At 47.8% G+C, this 19,495-nt stretch overlaps 1 protein-coding gene across 1 annotated transcript in view; it reads left to right on the forward strand.

Moving 5' to 3' along the window:
- thada (THADA armadillo repeat containing) overlaps positions 1-19,495 on the forward strand; it is a 72,820-nt gene that overhangs the window by 2,447 nt on the left and 50,878 nt on the right. The window contains exons 8-24 of the mRNA XM_034551467.1: positions 41-234; positions 800-894; positions 989-1,212; positions 1,396-2,123; positions 2,357-2,511; positions 2,639-2,794; positions 3,196-3,303; positions 3,410-3,533; positions 4,542-4,687; positions 4,957-5,203; positions 5,299-5,434; positions 5,555-5,691; positions 6,314-6,454; positions 6,687-6,838; positions 13,824-13,933; positions 16,619-16,751; positions 19,355-19,477. Of these exons, the coding sequence (XP_034407358.1) occupies positions 41-234; positions 800-894; positions 989-1,212; positions 1,396-2,123; positions 2,357-2,511; positions 2,639-2,794; positions 3,196-3,303; positions 3,410-3,533; positions 4,542-4,687; positions 4,957-5,203; positions 5,299-5,434; positions 5,555-5,691; positions 6,314-6,454; positions 6,687-6,838; positions 13,824-13,933; positions 16,619-16,751; positions 19,355-19,477 (3,109 nt within the window). The remainder of the gene's footprint in view (positions 1-40; positions 235-799; positions 895-988; positions 1,213-1,395; positions 2,124-2,356; positions 2,512-2,638; positions 2,795-3,195; positions 3,304-3,409; positions 3,534-4,541; positions 4,688-4,956; positions 5,204-5,298; positions 5,435-5,554; positions 5,692-6,313; positions 6,455-6,686; positions 6,839-13,823; positions 13,934-16,618; positions 16,752-19,354; positions 19,478-19,495) is intronic.

A 19,495-nucleotide genomic window follows, 5' to 3' on the forward strand; every position in this document is an offset into this window, starting at 1 on the left:
TGATCCGTGTGTCTCTGTTGCCCCCTGCTGTCTGTCCAAGTGGCCTGACGGGACGTCACATTGCCCAGGCCCAGCTGATGCAGTCGTGCCTGGCTGCGGTGAAGACGTCCGTGGTGGTGATCCAGAGGTCCCAGCAGACGATCAGCGCCGGCCTGTGGGCCGAACGGAGTCGCTGCGAGCTGGAGGACACGCTGAGCGGCCTGCTGGGCCGCTACACGCACATCCTCACCGACGGTACGAAACAGGACTAACACAGCCAGCTGCTGGATGTAGACCTGCAGGGTCGGCCCTCCATTTGAATACAGAAGCATCCAGCAGCAGCCATCCTTTGTCACTTACTCTTGTGTAAGTGTTAAATTCCAGGAACAAATGTTCCCGATGTCTCCGATTTTGTTTTAATGCTTTTCTTTACCCAAGAGTCTGTTTCATCATACCTAGACACAGCCTTGAGATCATGGGTAATGGATAATATACCATATGAGCTACACGTAGACATTGTGTATTTCTTTTTTCTCGTAAAAAGGTTACCACGTTTTTTACAGTATGTTTAAGACTCATCCATTCTAAGCAGCTTCACGGGAGCTGATGGAGTTATGAACACATTGTAAAGCCCTCTGAGGCAAATTTGTGATTTTGGGTCGTACAAAATAAATTTAATTGAACTTCCCAAATTGCTCCAGCACTTTGAACAAGGGCCATTTACACTTGTAAATAGGACACCAATAACTACGTGTACACACTTCCCTCTCACTTCTCTCCTCCCCTTCTCTCTCTCCTTTTTTTCTTCTTCTTTTACTAGAGGAGTTTGTCCAGTCAGTCCAGAGCACAGCCGCCATGGCTGTGGTGTTATTGATCAGGTCGGTCATGGGTTGCGGCGATGGCGTTGCCGCCGTGGTGAGTAGGGGATTAAGAACTCTGTATTGTGCACATTACGCCTACATTTCTGAGAACGTTAGACAGATGGAAATGTTCTTGTCATTTGCAACAGGTGTGCAGTTTGCTGCGTAGCTCGCCGCTGGGTTTGGACTCGGCCCCTCAGTGGCTAAAGCGGCAGTGTGAGGGTCTGTGTACCAGCGGTCGCCCGCCGGGTGTATCCCTGTACCTGTGTCATGGGGCTCTGGCCATGCTGAACTGGAAGGGTGCTCTTCCAGGACCACAGTGGGAACAGTTGCTGCTGTTGGTTCCAAACACTCTGCTGGATCTAGATGCCAGGTAAGTCTGCGAAAACAAATCCCGGTTCAGTTCTTCCTACTCTAGGTAGCAATCCCTTCATTGTAGAAGAGGTTTCCCAATTAGAAGTCATTTAAAAAAAAAAAAAAAAAAAGAAGCAAAATAAGTCATTTCATAATCTCAGCATGTTGACAGCATGTCTGTTTTTCTTCTTCTTTGCCGTAGTATAAAGGAGTCCAGTACAGCCATGGTGGTGGCTCGGGTGCTGACCCTGTGGAGCAGCGCTGCCCTGGACTGCTTGCAGGCGGGGGGGCAGCCCTGCCCTCCCCGTCTTCAACAGTCCCTCAGTGGCGGCTCGGAGCTACAGCGACATCTGCTAGAGCACATCTACTCCCACTGGGAGCATCCGCTGGACGGGGTCCGCCACCAGACCCGCTCTCTGTTCCGCAACCTCCTCCTCCTCAATCAGCACACCAGCCCGTCCGTCTACGACCCAACCGAGGACCCCTACGTCACGGGGCTCACCCGGAGCCTGCTGGGGCTGGAGTGGCACATGCGGGGGAAGTACGGCTCCTTGGGCTGCCTCGTGGAGCTCTACGGGGCGGGCCACCTGCTCGACATCCAGCCCCAGCTGCCCTCGTGCCTCCTGGGCCTGATGGACGACCAGACCCTGGCTCCTTACGCTAGCGACCTCCTGGAGAGGTTGTTTGTGAGCCACAAGGCGCAGCTGGCCAGTGAGGCGGGCGCAGCAGATGAGACAGCCACACGGGACTGGATGGAGCGCTGGCACCAGACGTGGGTCACCCCCCTGCTGCAGGTGCTGTGTCGCGCCAGGCTGGACCAGACCACGTACATCCTGGACTATTTCCTGCCCAAGCTGCTCCGCTGCAGCCCCTCCAGCCTGGCGCACATGGTGTGGGCCTTGCAGAATACAACGCCGCTGTGCAGCACAGGTAAAGGCCTCAAACACACCAGACGTCTGCATATATAACGCACATTTGCGTCCCCGTGAATCTGCAAGTCTCTCTGTTCCCTTCTGGTTATTCTCATGATATTACTGCTGCACATTAATGTCTCTCCACCATTCTGTTGTGGGAAGAAATACTGTAAAAAAACATCTCCACAGTTGGCGGACATGGCGAAATGTACAACCGCTCTATAAAGGCTCTTGGTCTGTCCTCGTTAGGTCCTTCGGGCAGCAGGGGCGCTCTGGGAGCCCTCATGACGTGCCTGCGGGCAGCGAGGGCCCAGGGTGTTGTTCCATCCTCAAAGGGGGGTCTGTGGGGAGGACTGGTGCCCCTCTCCCTGCTCCAACAAGCACTGGTACACAAACACGATCAGGTGAGTGTCTGTGCCTTCGTGTTGTTTTCAGAAATGTTTTGTGTTTTTTTTTAAAACGTTTCCATTCATTTTGTGTCGAATGTACGCATCTTGGAGTCCCAATGTGTCATCCCATCCTACCCGCCAGGTGAGGATGGACGCTTTGGGGTTAGTGTGCGAGAGCCACCGCAGCACAGAGGCCGTGACCTCCCAGGAAATGGACCTGATCCGCCACTTCCTGCTGCCCAATCTCAACAGCCAGGCACCAGGCGTCAGACAGCAGACAGTCAGCCTGCTGAGGAAGGTCAGCCGTTTATTGATCTTTGGTGTTTAAAAAAAAAAAAAATATGTTTTTTGTGCCAGCGACATTCTTAACTTGGTAAAAGTCAGCTTGTTGGCTTCGGAGCAGTTTATACAAGGAGAGGAACTGATTATCTTTGCCGGGCATACGCTTGTGGGAAGATCATGCGGCCGTTTGTTTGTGTGTGTCTGTCCACAGCTAATCATGCATGCTCAAGTATCTCTATGGTTGCTGTGAGTCATCATTTTAGAAACATGTATTTTATTGACTACTGACTCCTCGCTTCACTTAATCAGCTGTCATGGGCCATCAACTGCTTTTAGTAGCGAAAGGCATTGTGGGTAACTGGCTAGGTTACAAACAAACGTCACCTATGTAACATCCTTAGATTCATTCCTTTGCAGCTGCTTTGTAGAATGAAGGACAGCACTCTGCTGCTGCAGAAGAGGCTGGTCCAGGAGAGGGAGCAGGAGCAGAGGGAAGGGGACCAACGCACACTACATCTCTACAAGGTATGCCACACTCACTGTGGCAACGCAGAGTTCTACGCACGCCTTTTGGGTTATACAACTGAACTGAAGCACTTGGTGTGTGTGTGTGTGTGTGTGTGTGATGTAGGAGTTCCTGCGCTGGCTGTGTGAGAAGCTGCTGGAGGTTTTGCTTCCCGGATCTTCTTTCTCCAAATGCCTCATGTCCCTCCACCTGCTGTGTCTACTGGGCGAGCTCTTCACCTTTAGCACTGGTACACCTTTTTTTTAATTTTTTAATTTTTTTAATTAAATCACAAAATGCAGTTGTTATACAAATAAATACAAGATGTTGCAAAAGTAGTACACAATACAATATTTGGTGATGTCACCGTAAAAGCAGCTGAACTACTTTAAAAAAAAAAAAAAAAAACACTTTTCATTCACAAGACCAGACATTAAAATGTGTCTTCCAGGTAAAACAGTATGCATAGTACATACAAATGTTTCTAAAGTTGACTAAAGAGCTCAGAACATGGTGTTGTATTTAGGGCTCTACCAAATGCGTGCAGTTGGCATTCTGTTATTCAGAGGATCAGGTTACACGAACATTATTACTATTCTACTATTTCTAGAATTATATCCCAGTGGCTGCTGCATGGGATTGTGATCCAAACATTTCCAGTTGCAATTATTCAAAGTTATTGAAAAGAGATGCATGTAATCAGATCCTAAATTCAGTTCTACATTTTGTTGTCTGCTTCAATGCAGTTATTGCATTGAATAACACAATGGTGTTAATAATAAGCCTTTTAAAAACTTTTTTTAAATGTATATTTTTTTAATTTATTTTTTTAAACTGCTGCCCAAAATCTCTCTTTTCTCTCGCTGACCTCACACACTTCATTGATATTTTATTAAATACATGTTTTTTTATATGTAAAAAAATTCAGTTTTTTGTTTTTACGGGTGATGACGTCATAAAATATGACGACAGACATTCCAAATTACACAATATGAGCTCTGAATTTAAAACAATGACGTTCGGTTGCGGCCCTCGTTGTATTTCGTCCAACACGCTCGGAGCAGTGCGGAGTTCAATGCTTTACTCAAGGACCCCCCCCAGTGGCGACGCTTGGTACGTTCCATGTGATGCGCCTCTCCCCCGCTGCCTGAACCACTCCGACGCCAGCCTCCAGCTGGCTCCGCGGTCACTCTTCCTCCCGTGCCTTACTGTCTCCTCGCTAGCGTTTTCTTAACCTCTACCTCTCCGCCCTCCTCAGGGCCCGACGTGTTTGCCCTCGGCGAGGCCGTGACCTCTGCCCACGCTCAGAATGTCCTCTACTGCATTGCCAGCAACTTTCTGGAAGTCAAACAGCTGACCTCCACATTACTACGGCAACTCCCACCATCGGCTGTGGGACTTCAGGTTAATATATATTTAAAAAAATTTGATTCTTTTAGATGTGGCATCTTTTTGATTTCGTTTGATGCCACTGGCATTGGTTTTTATAGCAATAGGTTAATGCTTTAGTATTCTTTATGTTTATTTTATAATGAAAATGTTGTTTACATTCCTGTCATATATATATATATATATATATATATAAATTAACTTCTATTTCGAGCCAAATCTCCATCAGTGGCGTGTGTTCCAAGTTTTACTGACCGCACCTCGGGCCTTTTTGTGGCGCTAAGGTCCAGGAGAGGACGCGTGGTGTCCTTCAGGCTGCTCTGGACCTCAGCACCAGCACCAAGCCCTTCGACAGCGTCACGGCAGCCCACCTCCTTAACCTGCTTCTCCACCAGTCGGACCTGCAGCCCAACCTGGGCCCGGCTCTGCTGCACTGTGCTCAGGAGCGGGGCCTCGAATTTCGGCCTCCCTCCTCTTCACCAGCGACCCAGCCCTCTGAAGCGGTCACCTTGGAGCTCAACGCGCTGGCTGGTAAGATCCAGACGCCGAGCTTTAGTAAGTGTACGCGTCCGTGTTGCCACTGAATAAATTGGGACGAGTAATTGGCGTTTCTTTTTCTCCTCCAGTGGTTCAGTTCTTACTGCACCGTCTGCAGTCGGAGGTGGCGAGGTCAAAGTCGTCTCTTTTGCAGGCAGCTGCTTCCTATCCCCTGTATGGCAGAGTCCACTGCATCACCGCGGTCCTGCAGCATCTACACACAGAGTGAGCACATGAACGCCTGTACATCTACTTCCATTCGGATCTGCTGCCTTCGCTGTTGTATTCAAACGGCACACTCGGCCATCGCCGTAGTGATAAACTGTACGTTTTGTGTGTTTTTAGGAGTCTGAGTCAGACGGAGCAGTGGCGATGTGTGGTGTCGGAGCTGGTTGCCGTGTGCTACAGTATGTCCGACGTGGTTTCCCCTGTGGTCCAGAGCTCCTCCCCAGAGGGACTCATCCCAATGGACACTGGCTCAGGTAATCAGACTCCTCAGCCTGGCCTGAGATCGAGGGGCATTTATTATTTAAGAAAATCACTCCAAACGGCATCGTATTAAGAAAATTACATTATCTGCAGTAGTTTTTTGAACCTATAGTACTGACAGTTTTGGGTAAAAGTGTGTGCGTTAATAAAACTAAACAACCCCCCCCCCCCCCCCACACTCAGCATGCTAAAAATAAAACAAAAATATAAAACCAAACATGCTGGTAACCAACATTACAAACCAGTACACCCCCTGCACTCTCCTGACCTATACACACATGCACATGTTATTCTGTCCCCCCACCATTTTGAGAACCACAACAACTATGGACCCACCATAAACTTTAATACACACAGCACAATCAAATCTGTAATGCAAGGACACAATCATCCGGTATTCCTGTTTTTATCTTTGACAAGTTCTCATTTTGATAAATGCATTAGTCATTACGACATAGTCAATTACTCAATGGGCTTTACACAAGAACACTTTTCCTATCCGTGATCACTGTTTATTCTAGACAAAAATGTATGTATGTATATTCCAGGGAAGACGGTGCACCTCGCATGAGGAGATATTATGAATATGAAGTGTTGTTTCTTGTGCTTGGACAGAGGCGTCCGCAGGTCTGCAGAGGATCCTGCAGGAGATCCAGCCCAGAGACACCAATGACTTCTTCACAAGTGCCAGAGAGCTGGACACGCACTGCGTTGATGACCGCACACAGACCACACACACACCGTCGGCGAACACAGGCGAGTCAGAGGTCGATGTGCTGATGTCATTACAACAGAAGGATGGCTTTCCACGGCTCGCTGGTCGAAACAGTCCAGTGTTACAGTGGTTCAAATGTATGGGGGAGTTCAGTGTGTGTGTGTGGGGGGGGTTCAGAGGAAGTAACATGAGGCAAAGATGCTGCGTGAGGTGATGAGAACATATTCCTTCTCATCACACCTCAGTCAAATCTGAACTGTGTGTGTGTTCCAGGGGCCGAGGGCTACAGGGTGACAGCCCAGATGGTGCTGGTGTGTTGCTGGCGAAGCATGAAGGAAGTGGCCATGCTGCTTGGACAGCTGTGTCAGAGCATGCCTCTGCGCTGCGCCGCCGACACACACTCCGGACTCATCACAGAAGAACAGGTGAGGCCTCGACAGGCTTGAATGCGCTCGCACACAGCTGCACTCTTGTTCTTTTGCTGCCGTTGCCTCGTATAGCAGCCGGCAAAGGTGTGCATGCGTCCGCCCGTCCGCGTCCCCGTGTGTCTTAGATCTCAGTATTTAAACCAGAGTGATTTAGTTAAACAGTCTTTCTGTCATTGTGGTGAAGAATGTGTGAACAAGATGTAAAGCGAAGAGGCTGGGTACGTAATGCTTCATTGGAAGTGTGTGTGTGTGTGTGTGTGTGTGTGTGTGTGTGTGTGTGTGTGTGTGTGTGTGTGTGTGTGTGTGTGTGTGTGTGTGTGTGTGTGTGTGTGTGTGTGTGTGTGTGTGTGTGTGTGTGTGTGTGTGTGTGTGTGTGTGTGTGTGTGTGTGTGTGTGTGTGTGTGTGTGTGTGTGTGTGTGTGTGTGTGTGTGTGTGTGTGTGTGTGTGTGTGTGTGTGTGTGTGTGTGTGTGTGTGTGTGTGTGTGTGTGTGTGTGTGTGTGTGTGTGTGTGTGTGTGTGTGTGTGTGTGTGTGTGTGTGTGTGTGTGTGTGTGTGTGTTGCTTGCTTGCTTGCTTGCTTGCTTGCTTGGAACATCAAACGCCCTCGTGTTTTGGTTTATAACTTCGCCCGTAGGCTCACACAGATTCAACAACGGCGGAGCATCTCAACGCTGATTGGCGTCGGGTGAATTTACCTCATTCGCCAAAGTTGACACATTTCAACATTTTGCACCGCCCGGCGAGAAATTAATTTGGGTCCGTGCACGACTCGCACGAAAAATGTGCAATGCTTTTGGTGTGAACGCATCATCACAGTGTGACTTGACTTTCCGTGTGTGTGACACCGTGCATGCTTCCATGTAAAGCACCGGCCTTTACGACGGTGTGACGTGTCTGTATGTGTCCTTGAGGCGGTCTGTTCGTGGCTGTCCGTCCGTTCATCCGTGCGTGTCCGTCCCTGCATGCGTCCGTGTCCGTCCCTGCATGCATCTGTTCGTGGCTGTCCGTCCCTGCATGCGTCCGTGTCCGTCCCTGCATGCGTCCGTGTCCGTCCCTGCATGCGTCCGTCCATCAGTGCGTGCGTGTCCGTTCGTCCGTGCGTGCGTGTCCGTCCCTGCATGCGTCCGTCCATCAGTGCGTGCGTGTCCGTTCGTCCGTCCATCCGTGCGTGCGTGTCCGTCCATCCGTGCGTGCGTGTCCGTTCGTCCGTCCATCCGTGCGTGCGTGTCCGTCCATCCGTGCGTGCGTGTCCGTCCCTGCATGTGTCCGTTCGTCCGTCCATCCGTGCGTGCGTGTCCGTCCCTGCATGCGTCCGTCCATCAGTGCGTGCATGTCCGTTCGTCCGTCCATCCGTGCGTGCGTGTCCGTCCCTGCATGCGTCCGTTCGTCCGTCCATCCGTGCGTGCATGTCCGTCCCTGCATGTGTCCGTTCGTCCGTCCATCCGTGCGTGTCCGTCCCTGCATGTGTCCGTTCGTCCGTCCATCCGTGCGTGTCCGTCCCTGCATGCGTCCGTCCATCCGTGCGTGCGTGTCCGTCCCTGCATGTGTCCGTTCGTCCGTCCATCCGTGCGTGCATGTCCGTCCCTGCATGTGTCCGTTCGTCCGTCCATCCGTGCGTGCATGTCCGTCCCTGCATGTGTCCGTTCGTCCGTCCATCCGTGCGTGTCCGTCCCTGCATGTGTCCGTTCGTCCGTCCATCCGTGCGTGCATGTCCGTCCCTGCATGTGTCCGTTCGTCCGTCCATCCGTGCGTGTCCGTCCCTGCATGCGTCCGTTCGTCTATCCTTGTGCGTATCTGTCCGTCCGTCTTGCCTGATGTATCCGGTCTCTGTACCATAGAGTCTCTATGAACACACACACTGTGTTCCATGACCCGTTTTACAGATTCAGGTTTTAGTTGGCACCAAAGAGCTCGGGGCGGAGTGCCAACAAAGAGATCCCCCAAGTCCGAAGTATTATAACAGACTGCAGCTTTGATTACTCTATTCATATAACGAGCGAGCACAAAAGGCACTCAATGCACAGTTCATGTTATTATGCTCCAAAACAACAGGGTGTACAAACAAAATGTTTGGTAAAAACGTCTAAGTGCTACTAGCATAACGCAGTAGTCCAGAACCTCTAAAGCTAATTTGTGATATTGGGCTATATAAAATAAACTGAATTGAATTGAATTGAACCTCATATCTCATATTCATAGACTACTTTATTGTTTCAATACAAGCCCTGTAGACCGAGAAGTGTCTGAGATCTAGAAAGCTGTTTACATCCGCAAGCACAAACAAGTATTCCTTGTAATAAAAAAAAGGTGTAATTTATTTCACTTAATGTGTGTATACGTGTGTGTTGTGTTTGTGACACCACGCTGGGAGGCTCCTCAATTAGCATCCTTTCATTTGATGCTCGACCCCGCTGTTTTAACGGCCCCTCCCTCTTCCACCGCATTCTTTCCAAATCACTTCCACCACCAGCAGCAGGAAAACACAGAGCGCCACACACACACACACACACACACACACACACACACACACACACACACACACACACACACACACACTCACACACAGGAATAGTTGTCTGAGCGGTTCAGCATGTGAACGTCCATAATAACAAGGGTACCAGACATGGGCTGTGTTAGAGGGTACAAAGAGTGTGTGTGCGCATGTGTGTTTGCCTGTCGAGTGTGTATTTACCATCCTGAGAGAAAGGAGGAAGTATTGTACTTTATGTTTTGGCAAATGGCTTTTACATGTTTCCTGTTCCTTTTTGGAAAAGCTTTAATTTAATCAAAATATATCTCAAATGGTCTATATATATACATGAATGAACAGGCAATGCATGTTGGGTTAACGTGAGTTCATGGTCTCAATCTCTGGTGTCAAGGCTTCTTCAATACAGCATGATGTTCATTTCTTAAATTACACTCCATTTCGAGTCAAATACATCATGGAGCAGGGTATGCTTTACAGTGGGGCTTCTTTGTGATTGACAGGTCGCTACCAGAGCTGTCTTTATGTCACTCCTTTACAAACATGGCCACCTCCGTTCACGGGTTGGGAAAAAAAGAAAATGTGGCGACGGACAAAATCCAAGACTGCGACGGCCGAAAGGCCGAACTCGAGGTTTCAACGACGTGTGAACTTTGTCCATTTCTTATATACAGTTTATGGAAAAACGGCTTAATCATGTCAGGAATAGTTAAACATTTTGGGAAATGCACTTGCTTTCTAGACGAGAAGGTTCATATTTCTCTGTCCGTAAAGCTGCAGCTAGTTAGCTTAGCTCGTTAATTTGGGATCTTTTAAAGGTGCTGGTGGCAGGTTTTGTTACCTTTTTTTTTCAGTTCTAAGCTCAACTAAGTTAACCATCCGCTCATGGCAGCCCTGTGTTTGGTGGTAAATACGAGGCTGAGTGGTGTTGATCCAAAATGTCAAACTGCACCTTCACTAATCGAGTGATATTCGCCGATAAATCAGGGCCAGCATAGCTTACATGCTTCCAGCTAACGTAGAAAAGTATTAAACCTGTGACTTGAAAATGGTTTTGACCAATAGACATGTGACCTCCACGTATAGGCCTCGGTTTGGCACATTACAGTTGATCGACGACTTTTTCAATTATTCCGTATTCCCTCTTATGCAGAAGGACACGATGTCATGCGGGCATACAACTGCCGGGGTTGTTTTGACTGTCATCCTTATCAAGCCCCGTTTCTGCAGTGTCCTGAGGAGATAATTGATTCACGGTAACCATGTTGTCCACTGCAGTAACCGTGGCGACAGACCTCATTACATAACCGATTATTCAACAAACTCCTCTGAGCACCACGGGGTCGACAGAAAACTCTGAACTCCTGCCCTCACAGATTTTATCCCTTTTTACATTTACATTTTTTTAACTTTTACTTTCAAATTGTGTGTGTGTGTGTGTGTGGGGGGGGTGTTTCCAAAAGGTATATGAGCTCAACACCCCCCCGCGGTCCTCTGCCAGTACCCTCTGTTACATCCTTGTTGTCCTGGCAACACTGCAGATGTCACTGGGTAACAGTTGTGGATGGTTGTCAATGGTCATTTTTAAATATCTCTCTTCAACTTCTAGTTGCCGATCAGTTACCGCAATATTTTTAGCACAATATTGAGCAAAGACGTTTGTGAAGACAGGATTATGACGATTGTGAATAACGATGAAGGAGAAGCACGTTGACATGCTGAAGCCAGCACACTTGTGCTGTACGAGTGGGACGGACCACCAGAGTCGCTGGTTAGCTGGAGTTTGACAGCTCGGGTTGTTTATTTGGCGTTACTCAGAGGGGACGGACCATTTGTTTGGCCCCGCAAAGCCAAGTGAGAAACACACACACACACACACACACACACACACACACACACACACTTCTCTGTGACCACAATAAGAATGCTTTGTCACACATCGATCTCTATTTTCTCTCTAGTGCACCATATTTTCTTCACATTTTATTTCCATTTATATAAAGTTGTATTTTCTCCATAGATCCCCAAAGTGGGAACGAAATGACTAATTCTGTTCATATCACACTTCCTACCTCAATCGCCTATCAAAGAAGACTGCAAGGTGATGATGAATGATGTTTCTTAAAACAAATTTTACTGCTCACCGTAGAGTAAACAATCTTTTCTTTTTTTTTTTTTGGGGCAGTGTTTTGGAGGGAGGGAGGGAGGTGGGGGGGCAAACCTGCAATGTTGCAGTTCAATGGCATGCTCTAAAATGTAGAGGATGCCATTGAGGAGCCAAGTCGCTTCTCTATAAACATGTCACCTTCCTTTTTTTTAATTTTTTTTATACTTTTTAAAAAAAACTGAATTAAGTTTAAACGCATATGTTTTAATAAAACTCTATTTACATCAAATATTACACGTCGACATATTTTCCTGATTCCAAATGAAGTCCCAACATGTACAGCCGCGACTAGAGTGGCTGAGAATGAAGTGCGTTTATTGTGTAATCGCAAGAGCTCCGAATCCTAACTTTGTATTGTCGCTACCGTTTTTACAACCAGTGCTTCACGATGTTCTCCTGCAGCCAACATCATCAGAGTGCTGTGGAGGGGAAGAAGTCTGCTATTTGGGTCATACGTGTAATTAGACTTTGGGAAAGTTCTCTTCCCACACATGGACGCTTTTTTTCTGGGAAAACAGGAAGTTGACGTCTAAATAAAGTCCCCCCCTCCCCTCCCCCCCTTCCACCTCTCACCCTCCAGGAAGCTCGCTTGGCCCCTTTTTTTTTTTAAAACCAGTTACACAGCCGGGGAACCTCAGGGAGGGACACTTTAAATAGGTGAAGCCGCGGCCCAGCTCGGCACCGCAGCAGTCTGGGCCACGGGGCCATCTAACAAGCGACTGCCGCTGCCATTTTTACCCCGGTGAGGTCAGGCCCGGTCCTGGGAGTCCACTCTGACCACCGATGTGATAAGTCATTGGGCTTGGCACCGCTGTGGTCTACTCCATCCGTACAACAATCTTTTCATTCATGTTGCGTTTATTCCTTTTACACATTTGTCGTCCATTAATCATTTCTCTGGTTCAGCCCAGTCTCCTGCCGTGAACTCGTCTCCACGTGGCTTTCCGTAACACCAGGGTCCGTTGCACTCTGTTAGCTTCTCCCTATTCACACTCCTCCCCACACCCCCCACCCCCACCCTCCCCACCGTGCCCTCCATGCCACCCCTGACTAAGCCAAGGCCCGGGCCGCCTCTGCGGTGGCGGGGACACCACAGCCTAAATGACAGGGCACTGAAAGCTCCGCGTCCGCCTCGCCCTGCCGCCTCACCTGCAACACACTCACCAGTTTACACACTGTGTGTGTGTGTGTGTGTGTGTGTGTGGGGGGGGGAATAATGTCGCTAACACTGTTGCTAACTGGGTGGTTTTACCAACGGTGGCCATTATGTGGATGTCTCAGCATCCTTATTTGAACGCACTGACATGCTGCTCTCACGCTTGACATGCCCAACGCTCACTGGCTGGAAACTTAAGTGGCGTCTCTAAAAACAAGGAGCCGGTGTTGCAGCTTCGCTCTTCTTGTCAAATAGAGAAAAGGCCATATTGGGATCAGATGACGCAGTTCATCTCTGAATCTTTGGATTTTGCACCGTTAACTCGCCAAGTGTCCACAGTAGTGCTTTGACACGTCACCCAATCGATTTCCAAGCTAGTAATATAGTTCTTCTGAAAAAGTGCAGGGTAGGACGGGTTAGTGCAGGGTGGGACGGGTTAGTGCAGGGTGGGACGGGTTAGTGCAGGGTGGGACGGGTTAGTGCAGGGTGGGACGGGTTAGTGCAGGGTGGGACGCTTAGAGCAGGGTGGGACGCTTAGAGCAGGGTGGGACGGGTTAGCGCAGGGTGGGATGGTTAGTGCAGGGTGGGACGGGTTAGCGCAGGGTGGGACGGGTTAGCGCATGCTAACTAAATCTTAGCTAAATCTTTGATACTAAAACTCTGAAGGCTTTATACTTTATATTAACCTTAGGCTGTATATATGAAGTAGTTGTTGTGACTTCACTCATTGATTTGTGGTTTTTGGCGAGTTTTTTTTTAACGACTGAACGGAAGTTACCATATTTACATATTTACTGCAGAGGGAGGGACGTAGAGACGCCGTATACGGCCCTGGTAGAGGTATCGCCACGTCAATCACAAAGTTGCCCCACCCCAAAACATACTCTGATTTAGGCTCTATTTGACTCAATGGATTTACACGGTATTGAAGAAGACTTGAAACTAGAGCTTGAGGCCATAAACTCATGTTTACTGTCATAGCCTTCCATACAACCAGAGGAGTCATTTTCACTGCCATGAAGTCATTTTAACTGGAACTGATTACATCTATTTCTGTTGGAGGCTGAAGCAGGAGGTTTTAAAGTCGTGCATACGTACCACACTCGCACATGTTCAGGCACCCAGACAGCAGCAGCATTGCTCTTGATACAGGTCTCTTTCTCTGTTCCAGGTGGAGGGTGTAGGCCTGTACTTCCGTCAGCAGCTCCTGCAGTCCCGTCACCGTGGCGCCTTTGAACTGGCTTATGTGGGCTTTGTACGCCTTACCGACATGCTCTGCAGGTGTGTGTGTGTGTGTGTGTGTGTGTGTGTGTGTGTGTGTGTGTGTGTGTGTGTGTGTGTGTGTGTGTGTGTGTGTGTGTGTGTGTGTGTGTGTGTGTGTGTGTGTGTGTGTGTGTGTGTGTGTGTGTGTGTGTGTGTGTGTGTGTGTGTGTGTGTGTGTGTGTGTGTGTGTGTGTGTGTGTGTGTGTGTGTGTGTGTGTGTGTGTGTGTGTGTGTGTGTGTGTGTGTGTGTGTGTGTGTGTGTGTGTGTGTGTGTGTGTGTGTGTGTGTGTGTGTGTGTGTGTGATTTCACTTCACGTTCGGGGGGCAAAGCGCTGAAAGGTAATACTGCTGAATGGCGGAGGGCATTAGCTCCCATCATGACATGCCTTGTAATTAGCAAGCAGGCAGGTCCTCTCAGTATCACCGCTCGGGTATAATATTATTTTTTACATCGAGACTTGATGTTATTCGTCATCTGGAGCCTTCTGGATGGCCTACAGAGATTATTTAATTAAGGGAAACGGTCAACATTTTGGGAAATGTGTTTTTATTTTCTGTCTTCCAAGGGTGACATGGATCTCATGTCTTGGTACAGAGATGAGCCCGGAAGTGGATAGCCTAGCTTAGCATACTGACTGGAGGCAGGGGGGAAATACCTGGTTCTGTCCCAAGTGAGTGAATACACTTCCCCCTCATCGAAAATGTAGAAATCTTAATGTGTGATTTCAGGGGGAGTTACATGTTGGGACTATTTATTGACAAAACAAGAGGTTGTGTGTAGCGCCTCTACGCAGAATCTTCAGCTGATATGTCACTGAGCTCAAGTTTGGGTCGGGACGATGGCGCCGAGCCCGTCTACCTTTTTGTGACGACCAGACTTCCCTGCATCCATTGTTCGCCGTGAAAAAGTTCCACCCCATAACTCGTAATGTTTCTGTTTGTGCATGTGTAGACATGCTTTTTAAAAAAAAAATTTTTTTTTAAAGAAACAAGGCTATTAATAAACATAAATAAGCGTATTTGCTTTTCTTGCACACAGTTCGATGAGAAGATTGATATCAATGTCTGTATGCTAATTATGAAGCAACAGCCAGCAGCTGGTTGGCTTAGATCCTAGAAAAAAAGAAAAGGGAAACAGGGGGCCTGGCTCTGTCAAAATGGAGAAAAAAAAGAAGAGGAAAAAGTACCAGAACAAGAACAACATGTCAATAAAATGACAGGTTGTAAGTTATAATTGGTTACAGGGTTTGCTGTTTACAGTCTTTGTGCTAAGCTAGACAGCTGCTGGCTGTAGCTTCCTATTTGCTGTAGACATTAGGTTGATGATAGTATCTCTTCTTAATCTTGGGAGGAAAGCACATTTTTGAAATATTCCTTAAAACGGTCGATAACGTCTTCAACATCAGCCTTATTATATCGGTATTTCTTACAATGATTGTATTGATATTTATTTCCGTTGTGTGGGCAACGTGACTGCACACTCCCCATCACCTCACTATTATCCTCCCGAGGGTGTAGGAGAAGAAGTTTTCATTCTGAACAACAATAAATAAATCAAAGGTCCTGTGTTTCTTGTAGCTCCATGTTTTCCTCAATGGCGTGTTGTGGAAGATGTTCTTTAGCCCTGCAGCAGGTGGCGAGCAGTTGAACCAGAACTCACTTGTTTTGGTTTTCGTGCAGAAACCAGTTGCGTAACGAGGGCGAAATTCTATCGTGTGTGGGTGGGTGTGTGTGTGGGTGTGTGTGTGGGTGGGTGTGTGGGTGTGTGGGTGGGTGGGTGTGTGGATGTGTGGGTGGGTGTGTGCGTGTGTGGGTGGGTGTGTGGGTGGGTGCGTGTGTGGGTGGGTGGGTGTTTGCGTGCGTGGGTGGGTGGGTGGGTGCGTGCGTGTGTGTGGGTGTTTGCATGTGGGTGTGGGTGTTTGCATGTGGGTGTGGGTGTGTGTGTGTGTGTGTGTGTGTGTGTGGGTGTGTGCGTGCGTGCGTGTGTTTTCAGAAGGGGAAGAGCAGTGTGTGGACTGTATGCAGGCCGTGCGCTGGGTTATGGGGTGTTGATTGCGGAGTGCTTCACCGCGGCCTTTTGATGCTCTGCCTCGGGATCCGGCTCTGGAGTGTTCTCTCTCTCTCTCTCTCTCTCTCTCTCTCTCCCTCTCCCTCTCCCTCTCCCTCTCCCTCCCTCTCCCTCTCTATTTTTCCCCAGTTCACTTTTTTTAATTTGACGCTTCTTTTCCATCTCTCTTCATGTTCTCTTTTTTTTGGGGTCTCTTTTTGATGATAGTATCTCTGTAGTTGTTTACAGCAGTATTTCCCTTTTCTTTCATTTTTAAGACAAATTCAACAGAGTATGCAGCATAACTTTCCATCTTGAAAACAAGCATACAAAAACAGCCAATGGAGGTATTAAATATTGCAACTGACAACTCTGTTGTGTATAGAACCTGCTAAATATGAAATGGCGCACTAATGTATTGTGTTTCACAAAATAAAAGTTTTAGCTGCCATCATGTCTCAGAATTAGTGAAAACGTGTATTACACGAGTAGATGTGTAACTTGAACCAATGTTTGTAATGTAACCAGGGATTCGGATGTAATAATTCTTTAAAAAAAAAAAAAGTTTCTTGGACGCAAAGGTCTGTGTCCGATTACTCACTCAAAAAGAGAACCCCCCCTCTTTGTGTGTGTGTGTGTGTGTGTGTGTGTGTAAGGAGTGGAAGTCCGGCCCTGCAGCAGCTTCCGGCCCGCTGGCTGTCTGAAGTTCTGGAGGAGGTCAAGTCCAGTGACCCGTCGTCCAAGCTGTGTGCCACACGACGCAGCGCTGGGATACCCTTCTACATCCAGGTGTGTAAGCACAACAACCGGGCTATTTGATATTCATATTATCAAAACTCTCTCTCTCTCTCTCCATTCTCAGTCTCATACACTGTCAAATCAAGGGGCCAATGGTGATTTTGATTTCAAGAGGTGTGCACTGTGGGAGGGTCACACTGTTTCACCTATCACTAGTGAAGCTAATCCTAAATTGCATCTAAATGATGAACATAATGCTACAATACACAACACAAGTATAAATACAAAATTATAAATGCCGTAATAATGGAAGTATTGCACAGTTGAATTATTGGTCAAGTGATTGTACAGCTTCAACATTATTGCACAAGGAGCAGTCAAAGGTATGGGCTGAAGGAAGACAAAGAAGAAAGCTAAGAGTTGGAAATAAATAAGATATCGGAAATATGGACAACTCTGACATGAGGTCATGTGAGGGTCAAGGTTAAAATTGGGTCAAAAATGATACGGAATGTGCATGGAAGACAAAGGTTAGTGAATGAACGTTGGCCAGTTCTCCGAGGTTTGGTAATAGTGACGCTTGTGTTGGTCTGTTTACTCAAAGTATTGCAATCAGCAGTTCTTGGCATGCTGGAAGAACACCGAGTTGTTTTAATCCATCTGCCTATTCATTTCTTTCTCACACACTAGCGTAGACAATCCCAACACACGCACACATTGTCCTCTTGTCGACCCCTTGTAGCCACTGGTCCTCGCACACCTCTAACACACCTCGTAATCTTCGCCTAACTCCCTCAACACTTGCCTGACTCAGAGTCTGTTATTCCGCCGCGCCTCACTTCCTCTTGATTACTGATATTAAAACGAGACGTGTTTTTATCACAGAGGTAATTTCTGAGTGCGGCCGCTCTTTTCTTTTTTTTTTTTGTGGTTACGGGTGCAAGGCGCACCGGGGTGCATCGCTGGTGCCCGACCTTGATTCTTAATTTTGAAAAGATAATGGAGATGTGGTGAAGACGCAGGGGCGAGTATTCAAGTAGAACATGCACGGTTTTAAGATGATGAGAAAGGGAGATGAAGGGGGAAGAGCTGAGGAGGTTCAACACCTTGGGAGAGCGGCGCTGGGCTGCATTCCTTTCCGAGTCCGATACGGGAAGGCTCGCCCTCATGCTGGTCTGCATCAACCGAGACAGACTTCACAGGAACCGGGCCCTCCTCTTCCTCTCCATTTTCCCTCCATCCCCCCAAGAGTTCATAAGAGCCAGACTGTGCCTCCTTCCTCCATCTCTCCACCCCGCACAGGCCTTTACTACTAACCAGAACCCAGGCCAGACACACAGCTGGCTCCCATCAGCTCCCACAGCAAGATAACTCCTCCCACATTCCCAACCCCCTCTCCCGGGCACATGATGCCACTCAGTGAAGCCATCGGTATATTGGCAGACTTGTGTTAAGGCAAAGCCGTGTCTTAATGTGATATAGTGCCGCTGTATACAGTGATCATTAAGTTCAGTATAAAAGGGTTTTACCACAAAACAAGTAGATGTAACTTTATTCAATTTATTTGAGCTGTGGCTCGCAGAAAGTTATGTTATATTTCTTCTGCAGTCCTACATTACATTTACATTACATATACATTTCTATCTGCAATTCACGTTTGAGCCACATGGGGAAGCCATGTGTTCAAAGTCCGTCCGCCTTCTGGGAGACAACCAAGGGACCTTATTTTGAGAAGAAACATGCAGCCAGCGGGGGAGGGACAAATAATCATTTGATCCCGTTTGGATGGTGCTATGAATTACATTTCGGAGCCAAAAAGTGGCGTAAGTGACTTACCTCGCTAAAGCTGCGGTACCAGACTACTGTAAATACTCTTTCCTAAATAAGGTCACATGGGGGACACCAGACGGGGCGGGACTTTGCCCCTCCTATACAAGATAATAATGTAGAAATGGCATTAAAGATGGTGAGCAAGGTTAATTTACTCTTCTCGTGATTTATAGATGAGGCCTCTTGGAAACACTGCCGACAGTGTAATTCAATGGCTACTTAACAGACTGTAGATGATATACAGTAGCTTCTCTTTGTTCTGTTTTTTTTTTAAGGAATATATTGACAGGTAAATAACATTGATTTTAAAGAAACAATGTAGTTTTTTGGCTCTTTTTGCATTCGCCTGCAGAAACGAACCCCTTTTGCGGCGACATGTGAAATTAACCAGTGACAGCATTCATCTTTCTGGCCTCCTCCACCGAGTATCTGAGCTCATATTGTCATCATCTTACAATATGAATACCAGGATGGAATCCAATGATGTAAACACCTTAATTTTCGGCTGAAAACCATCGCGCATACTCATTAGTGCAGCTCTGATTTCGAGGCAGCAGCGGTTGCGGCTTGAGAATCCGAATTTGGAAATGACAAAAAAAAAATGACACACAACTACATTGGAACGGTCCGCAGCCAGGATGTAGTGTGTGGAACGTAGGCACCACACAAGGGAGCAGGAGGCCTGGGTTGAAAGTCTTTTGGTTTTCTTTGAACAACATTCTAAATCCACAGTAATTCTGTTGGTATCTCTGACATGTTTACGTGTCGTGACTTTCTATTGTCTTTCTAAGTCTGTTGTGCTGTTTTTTTTTTTACCTTCTCAGGCTCTGCTTTCCTCCGAGCCAAAGTCGTCCAGTTGCTGTCTGCTGAAAATGACCATGAGAGAGCTGATCGCTTTGGCCGTGCCCTCCGCCAACAGGACCACGGACAGCTCCACCGTCCCTCAGGTTCGACCGCCCGGCAGC

This window comes from Cyclopterus lumpus, chromosome 15 (assembly GCF_009769545.1).
Source record: "Cyclopterus lumpus isolate fCycLum1 chromosome 15, fCycLum1.pri, whole genome shotgun sequence".
Lineage (NCBI taxonomy): Eukaryota > Metazoa > Chordata > Actinopteri > Perciformes > Cyclopteridae > Cyclopterus > Cyclopterus lumpus.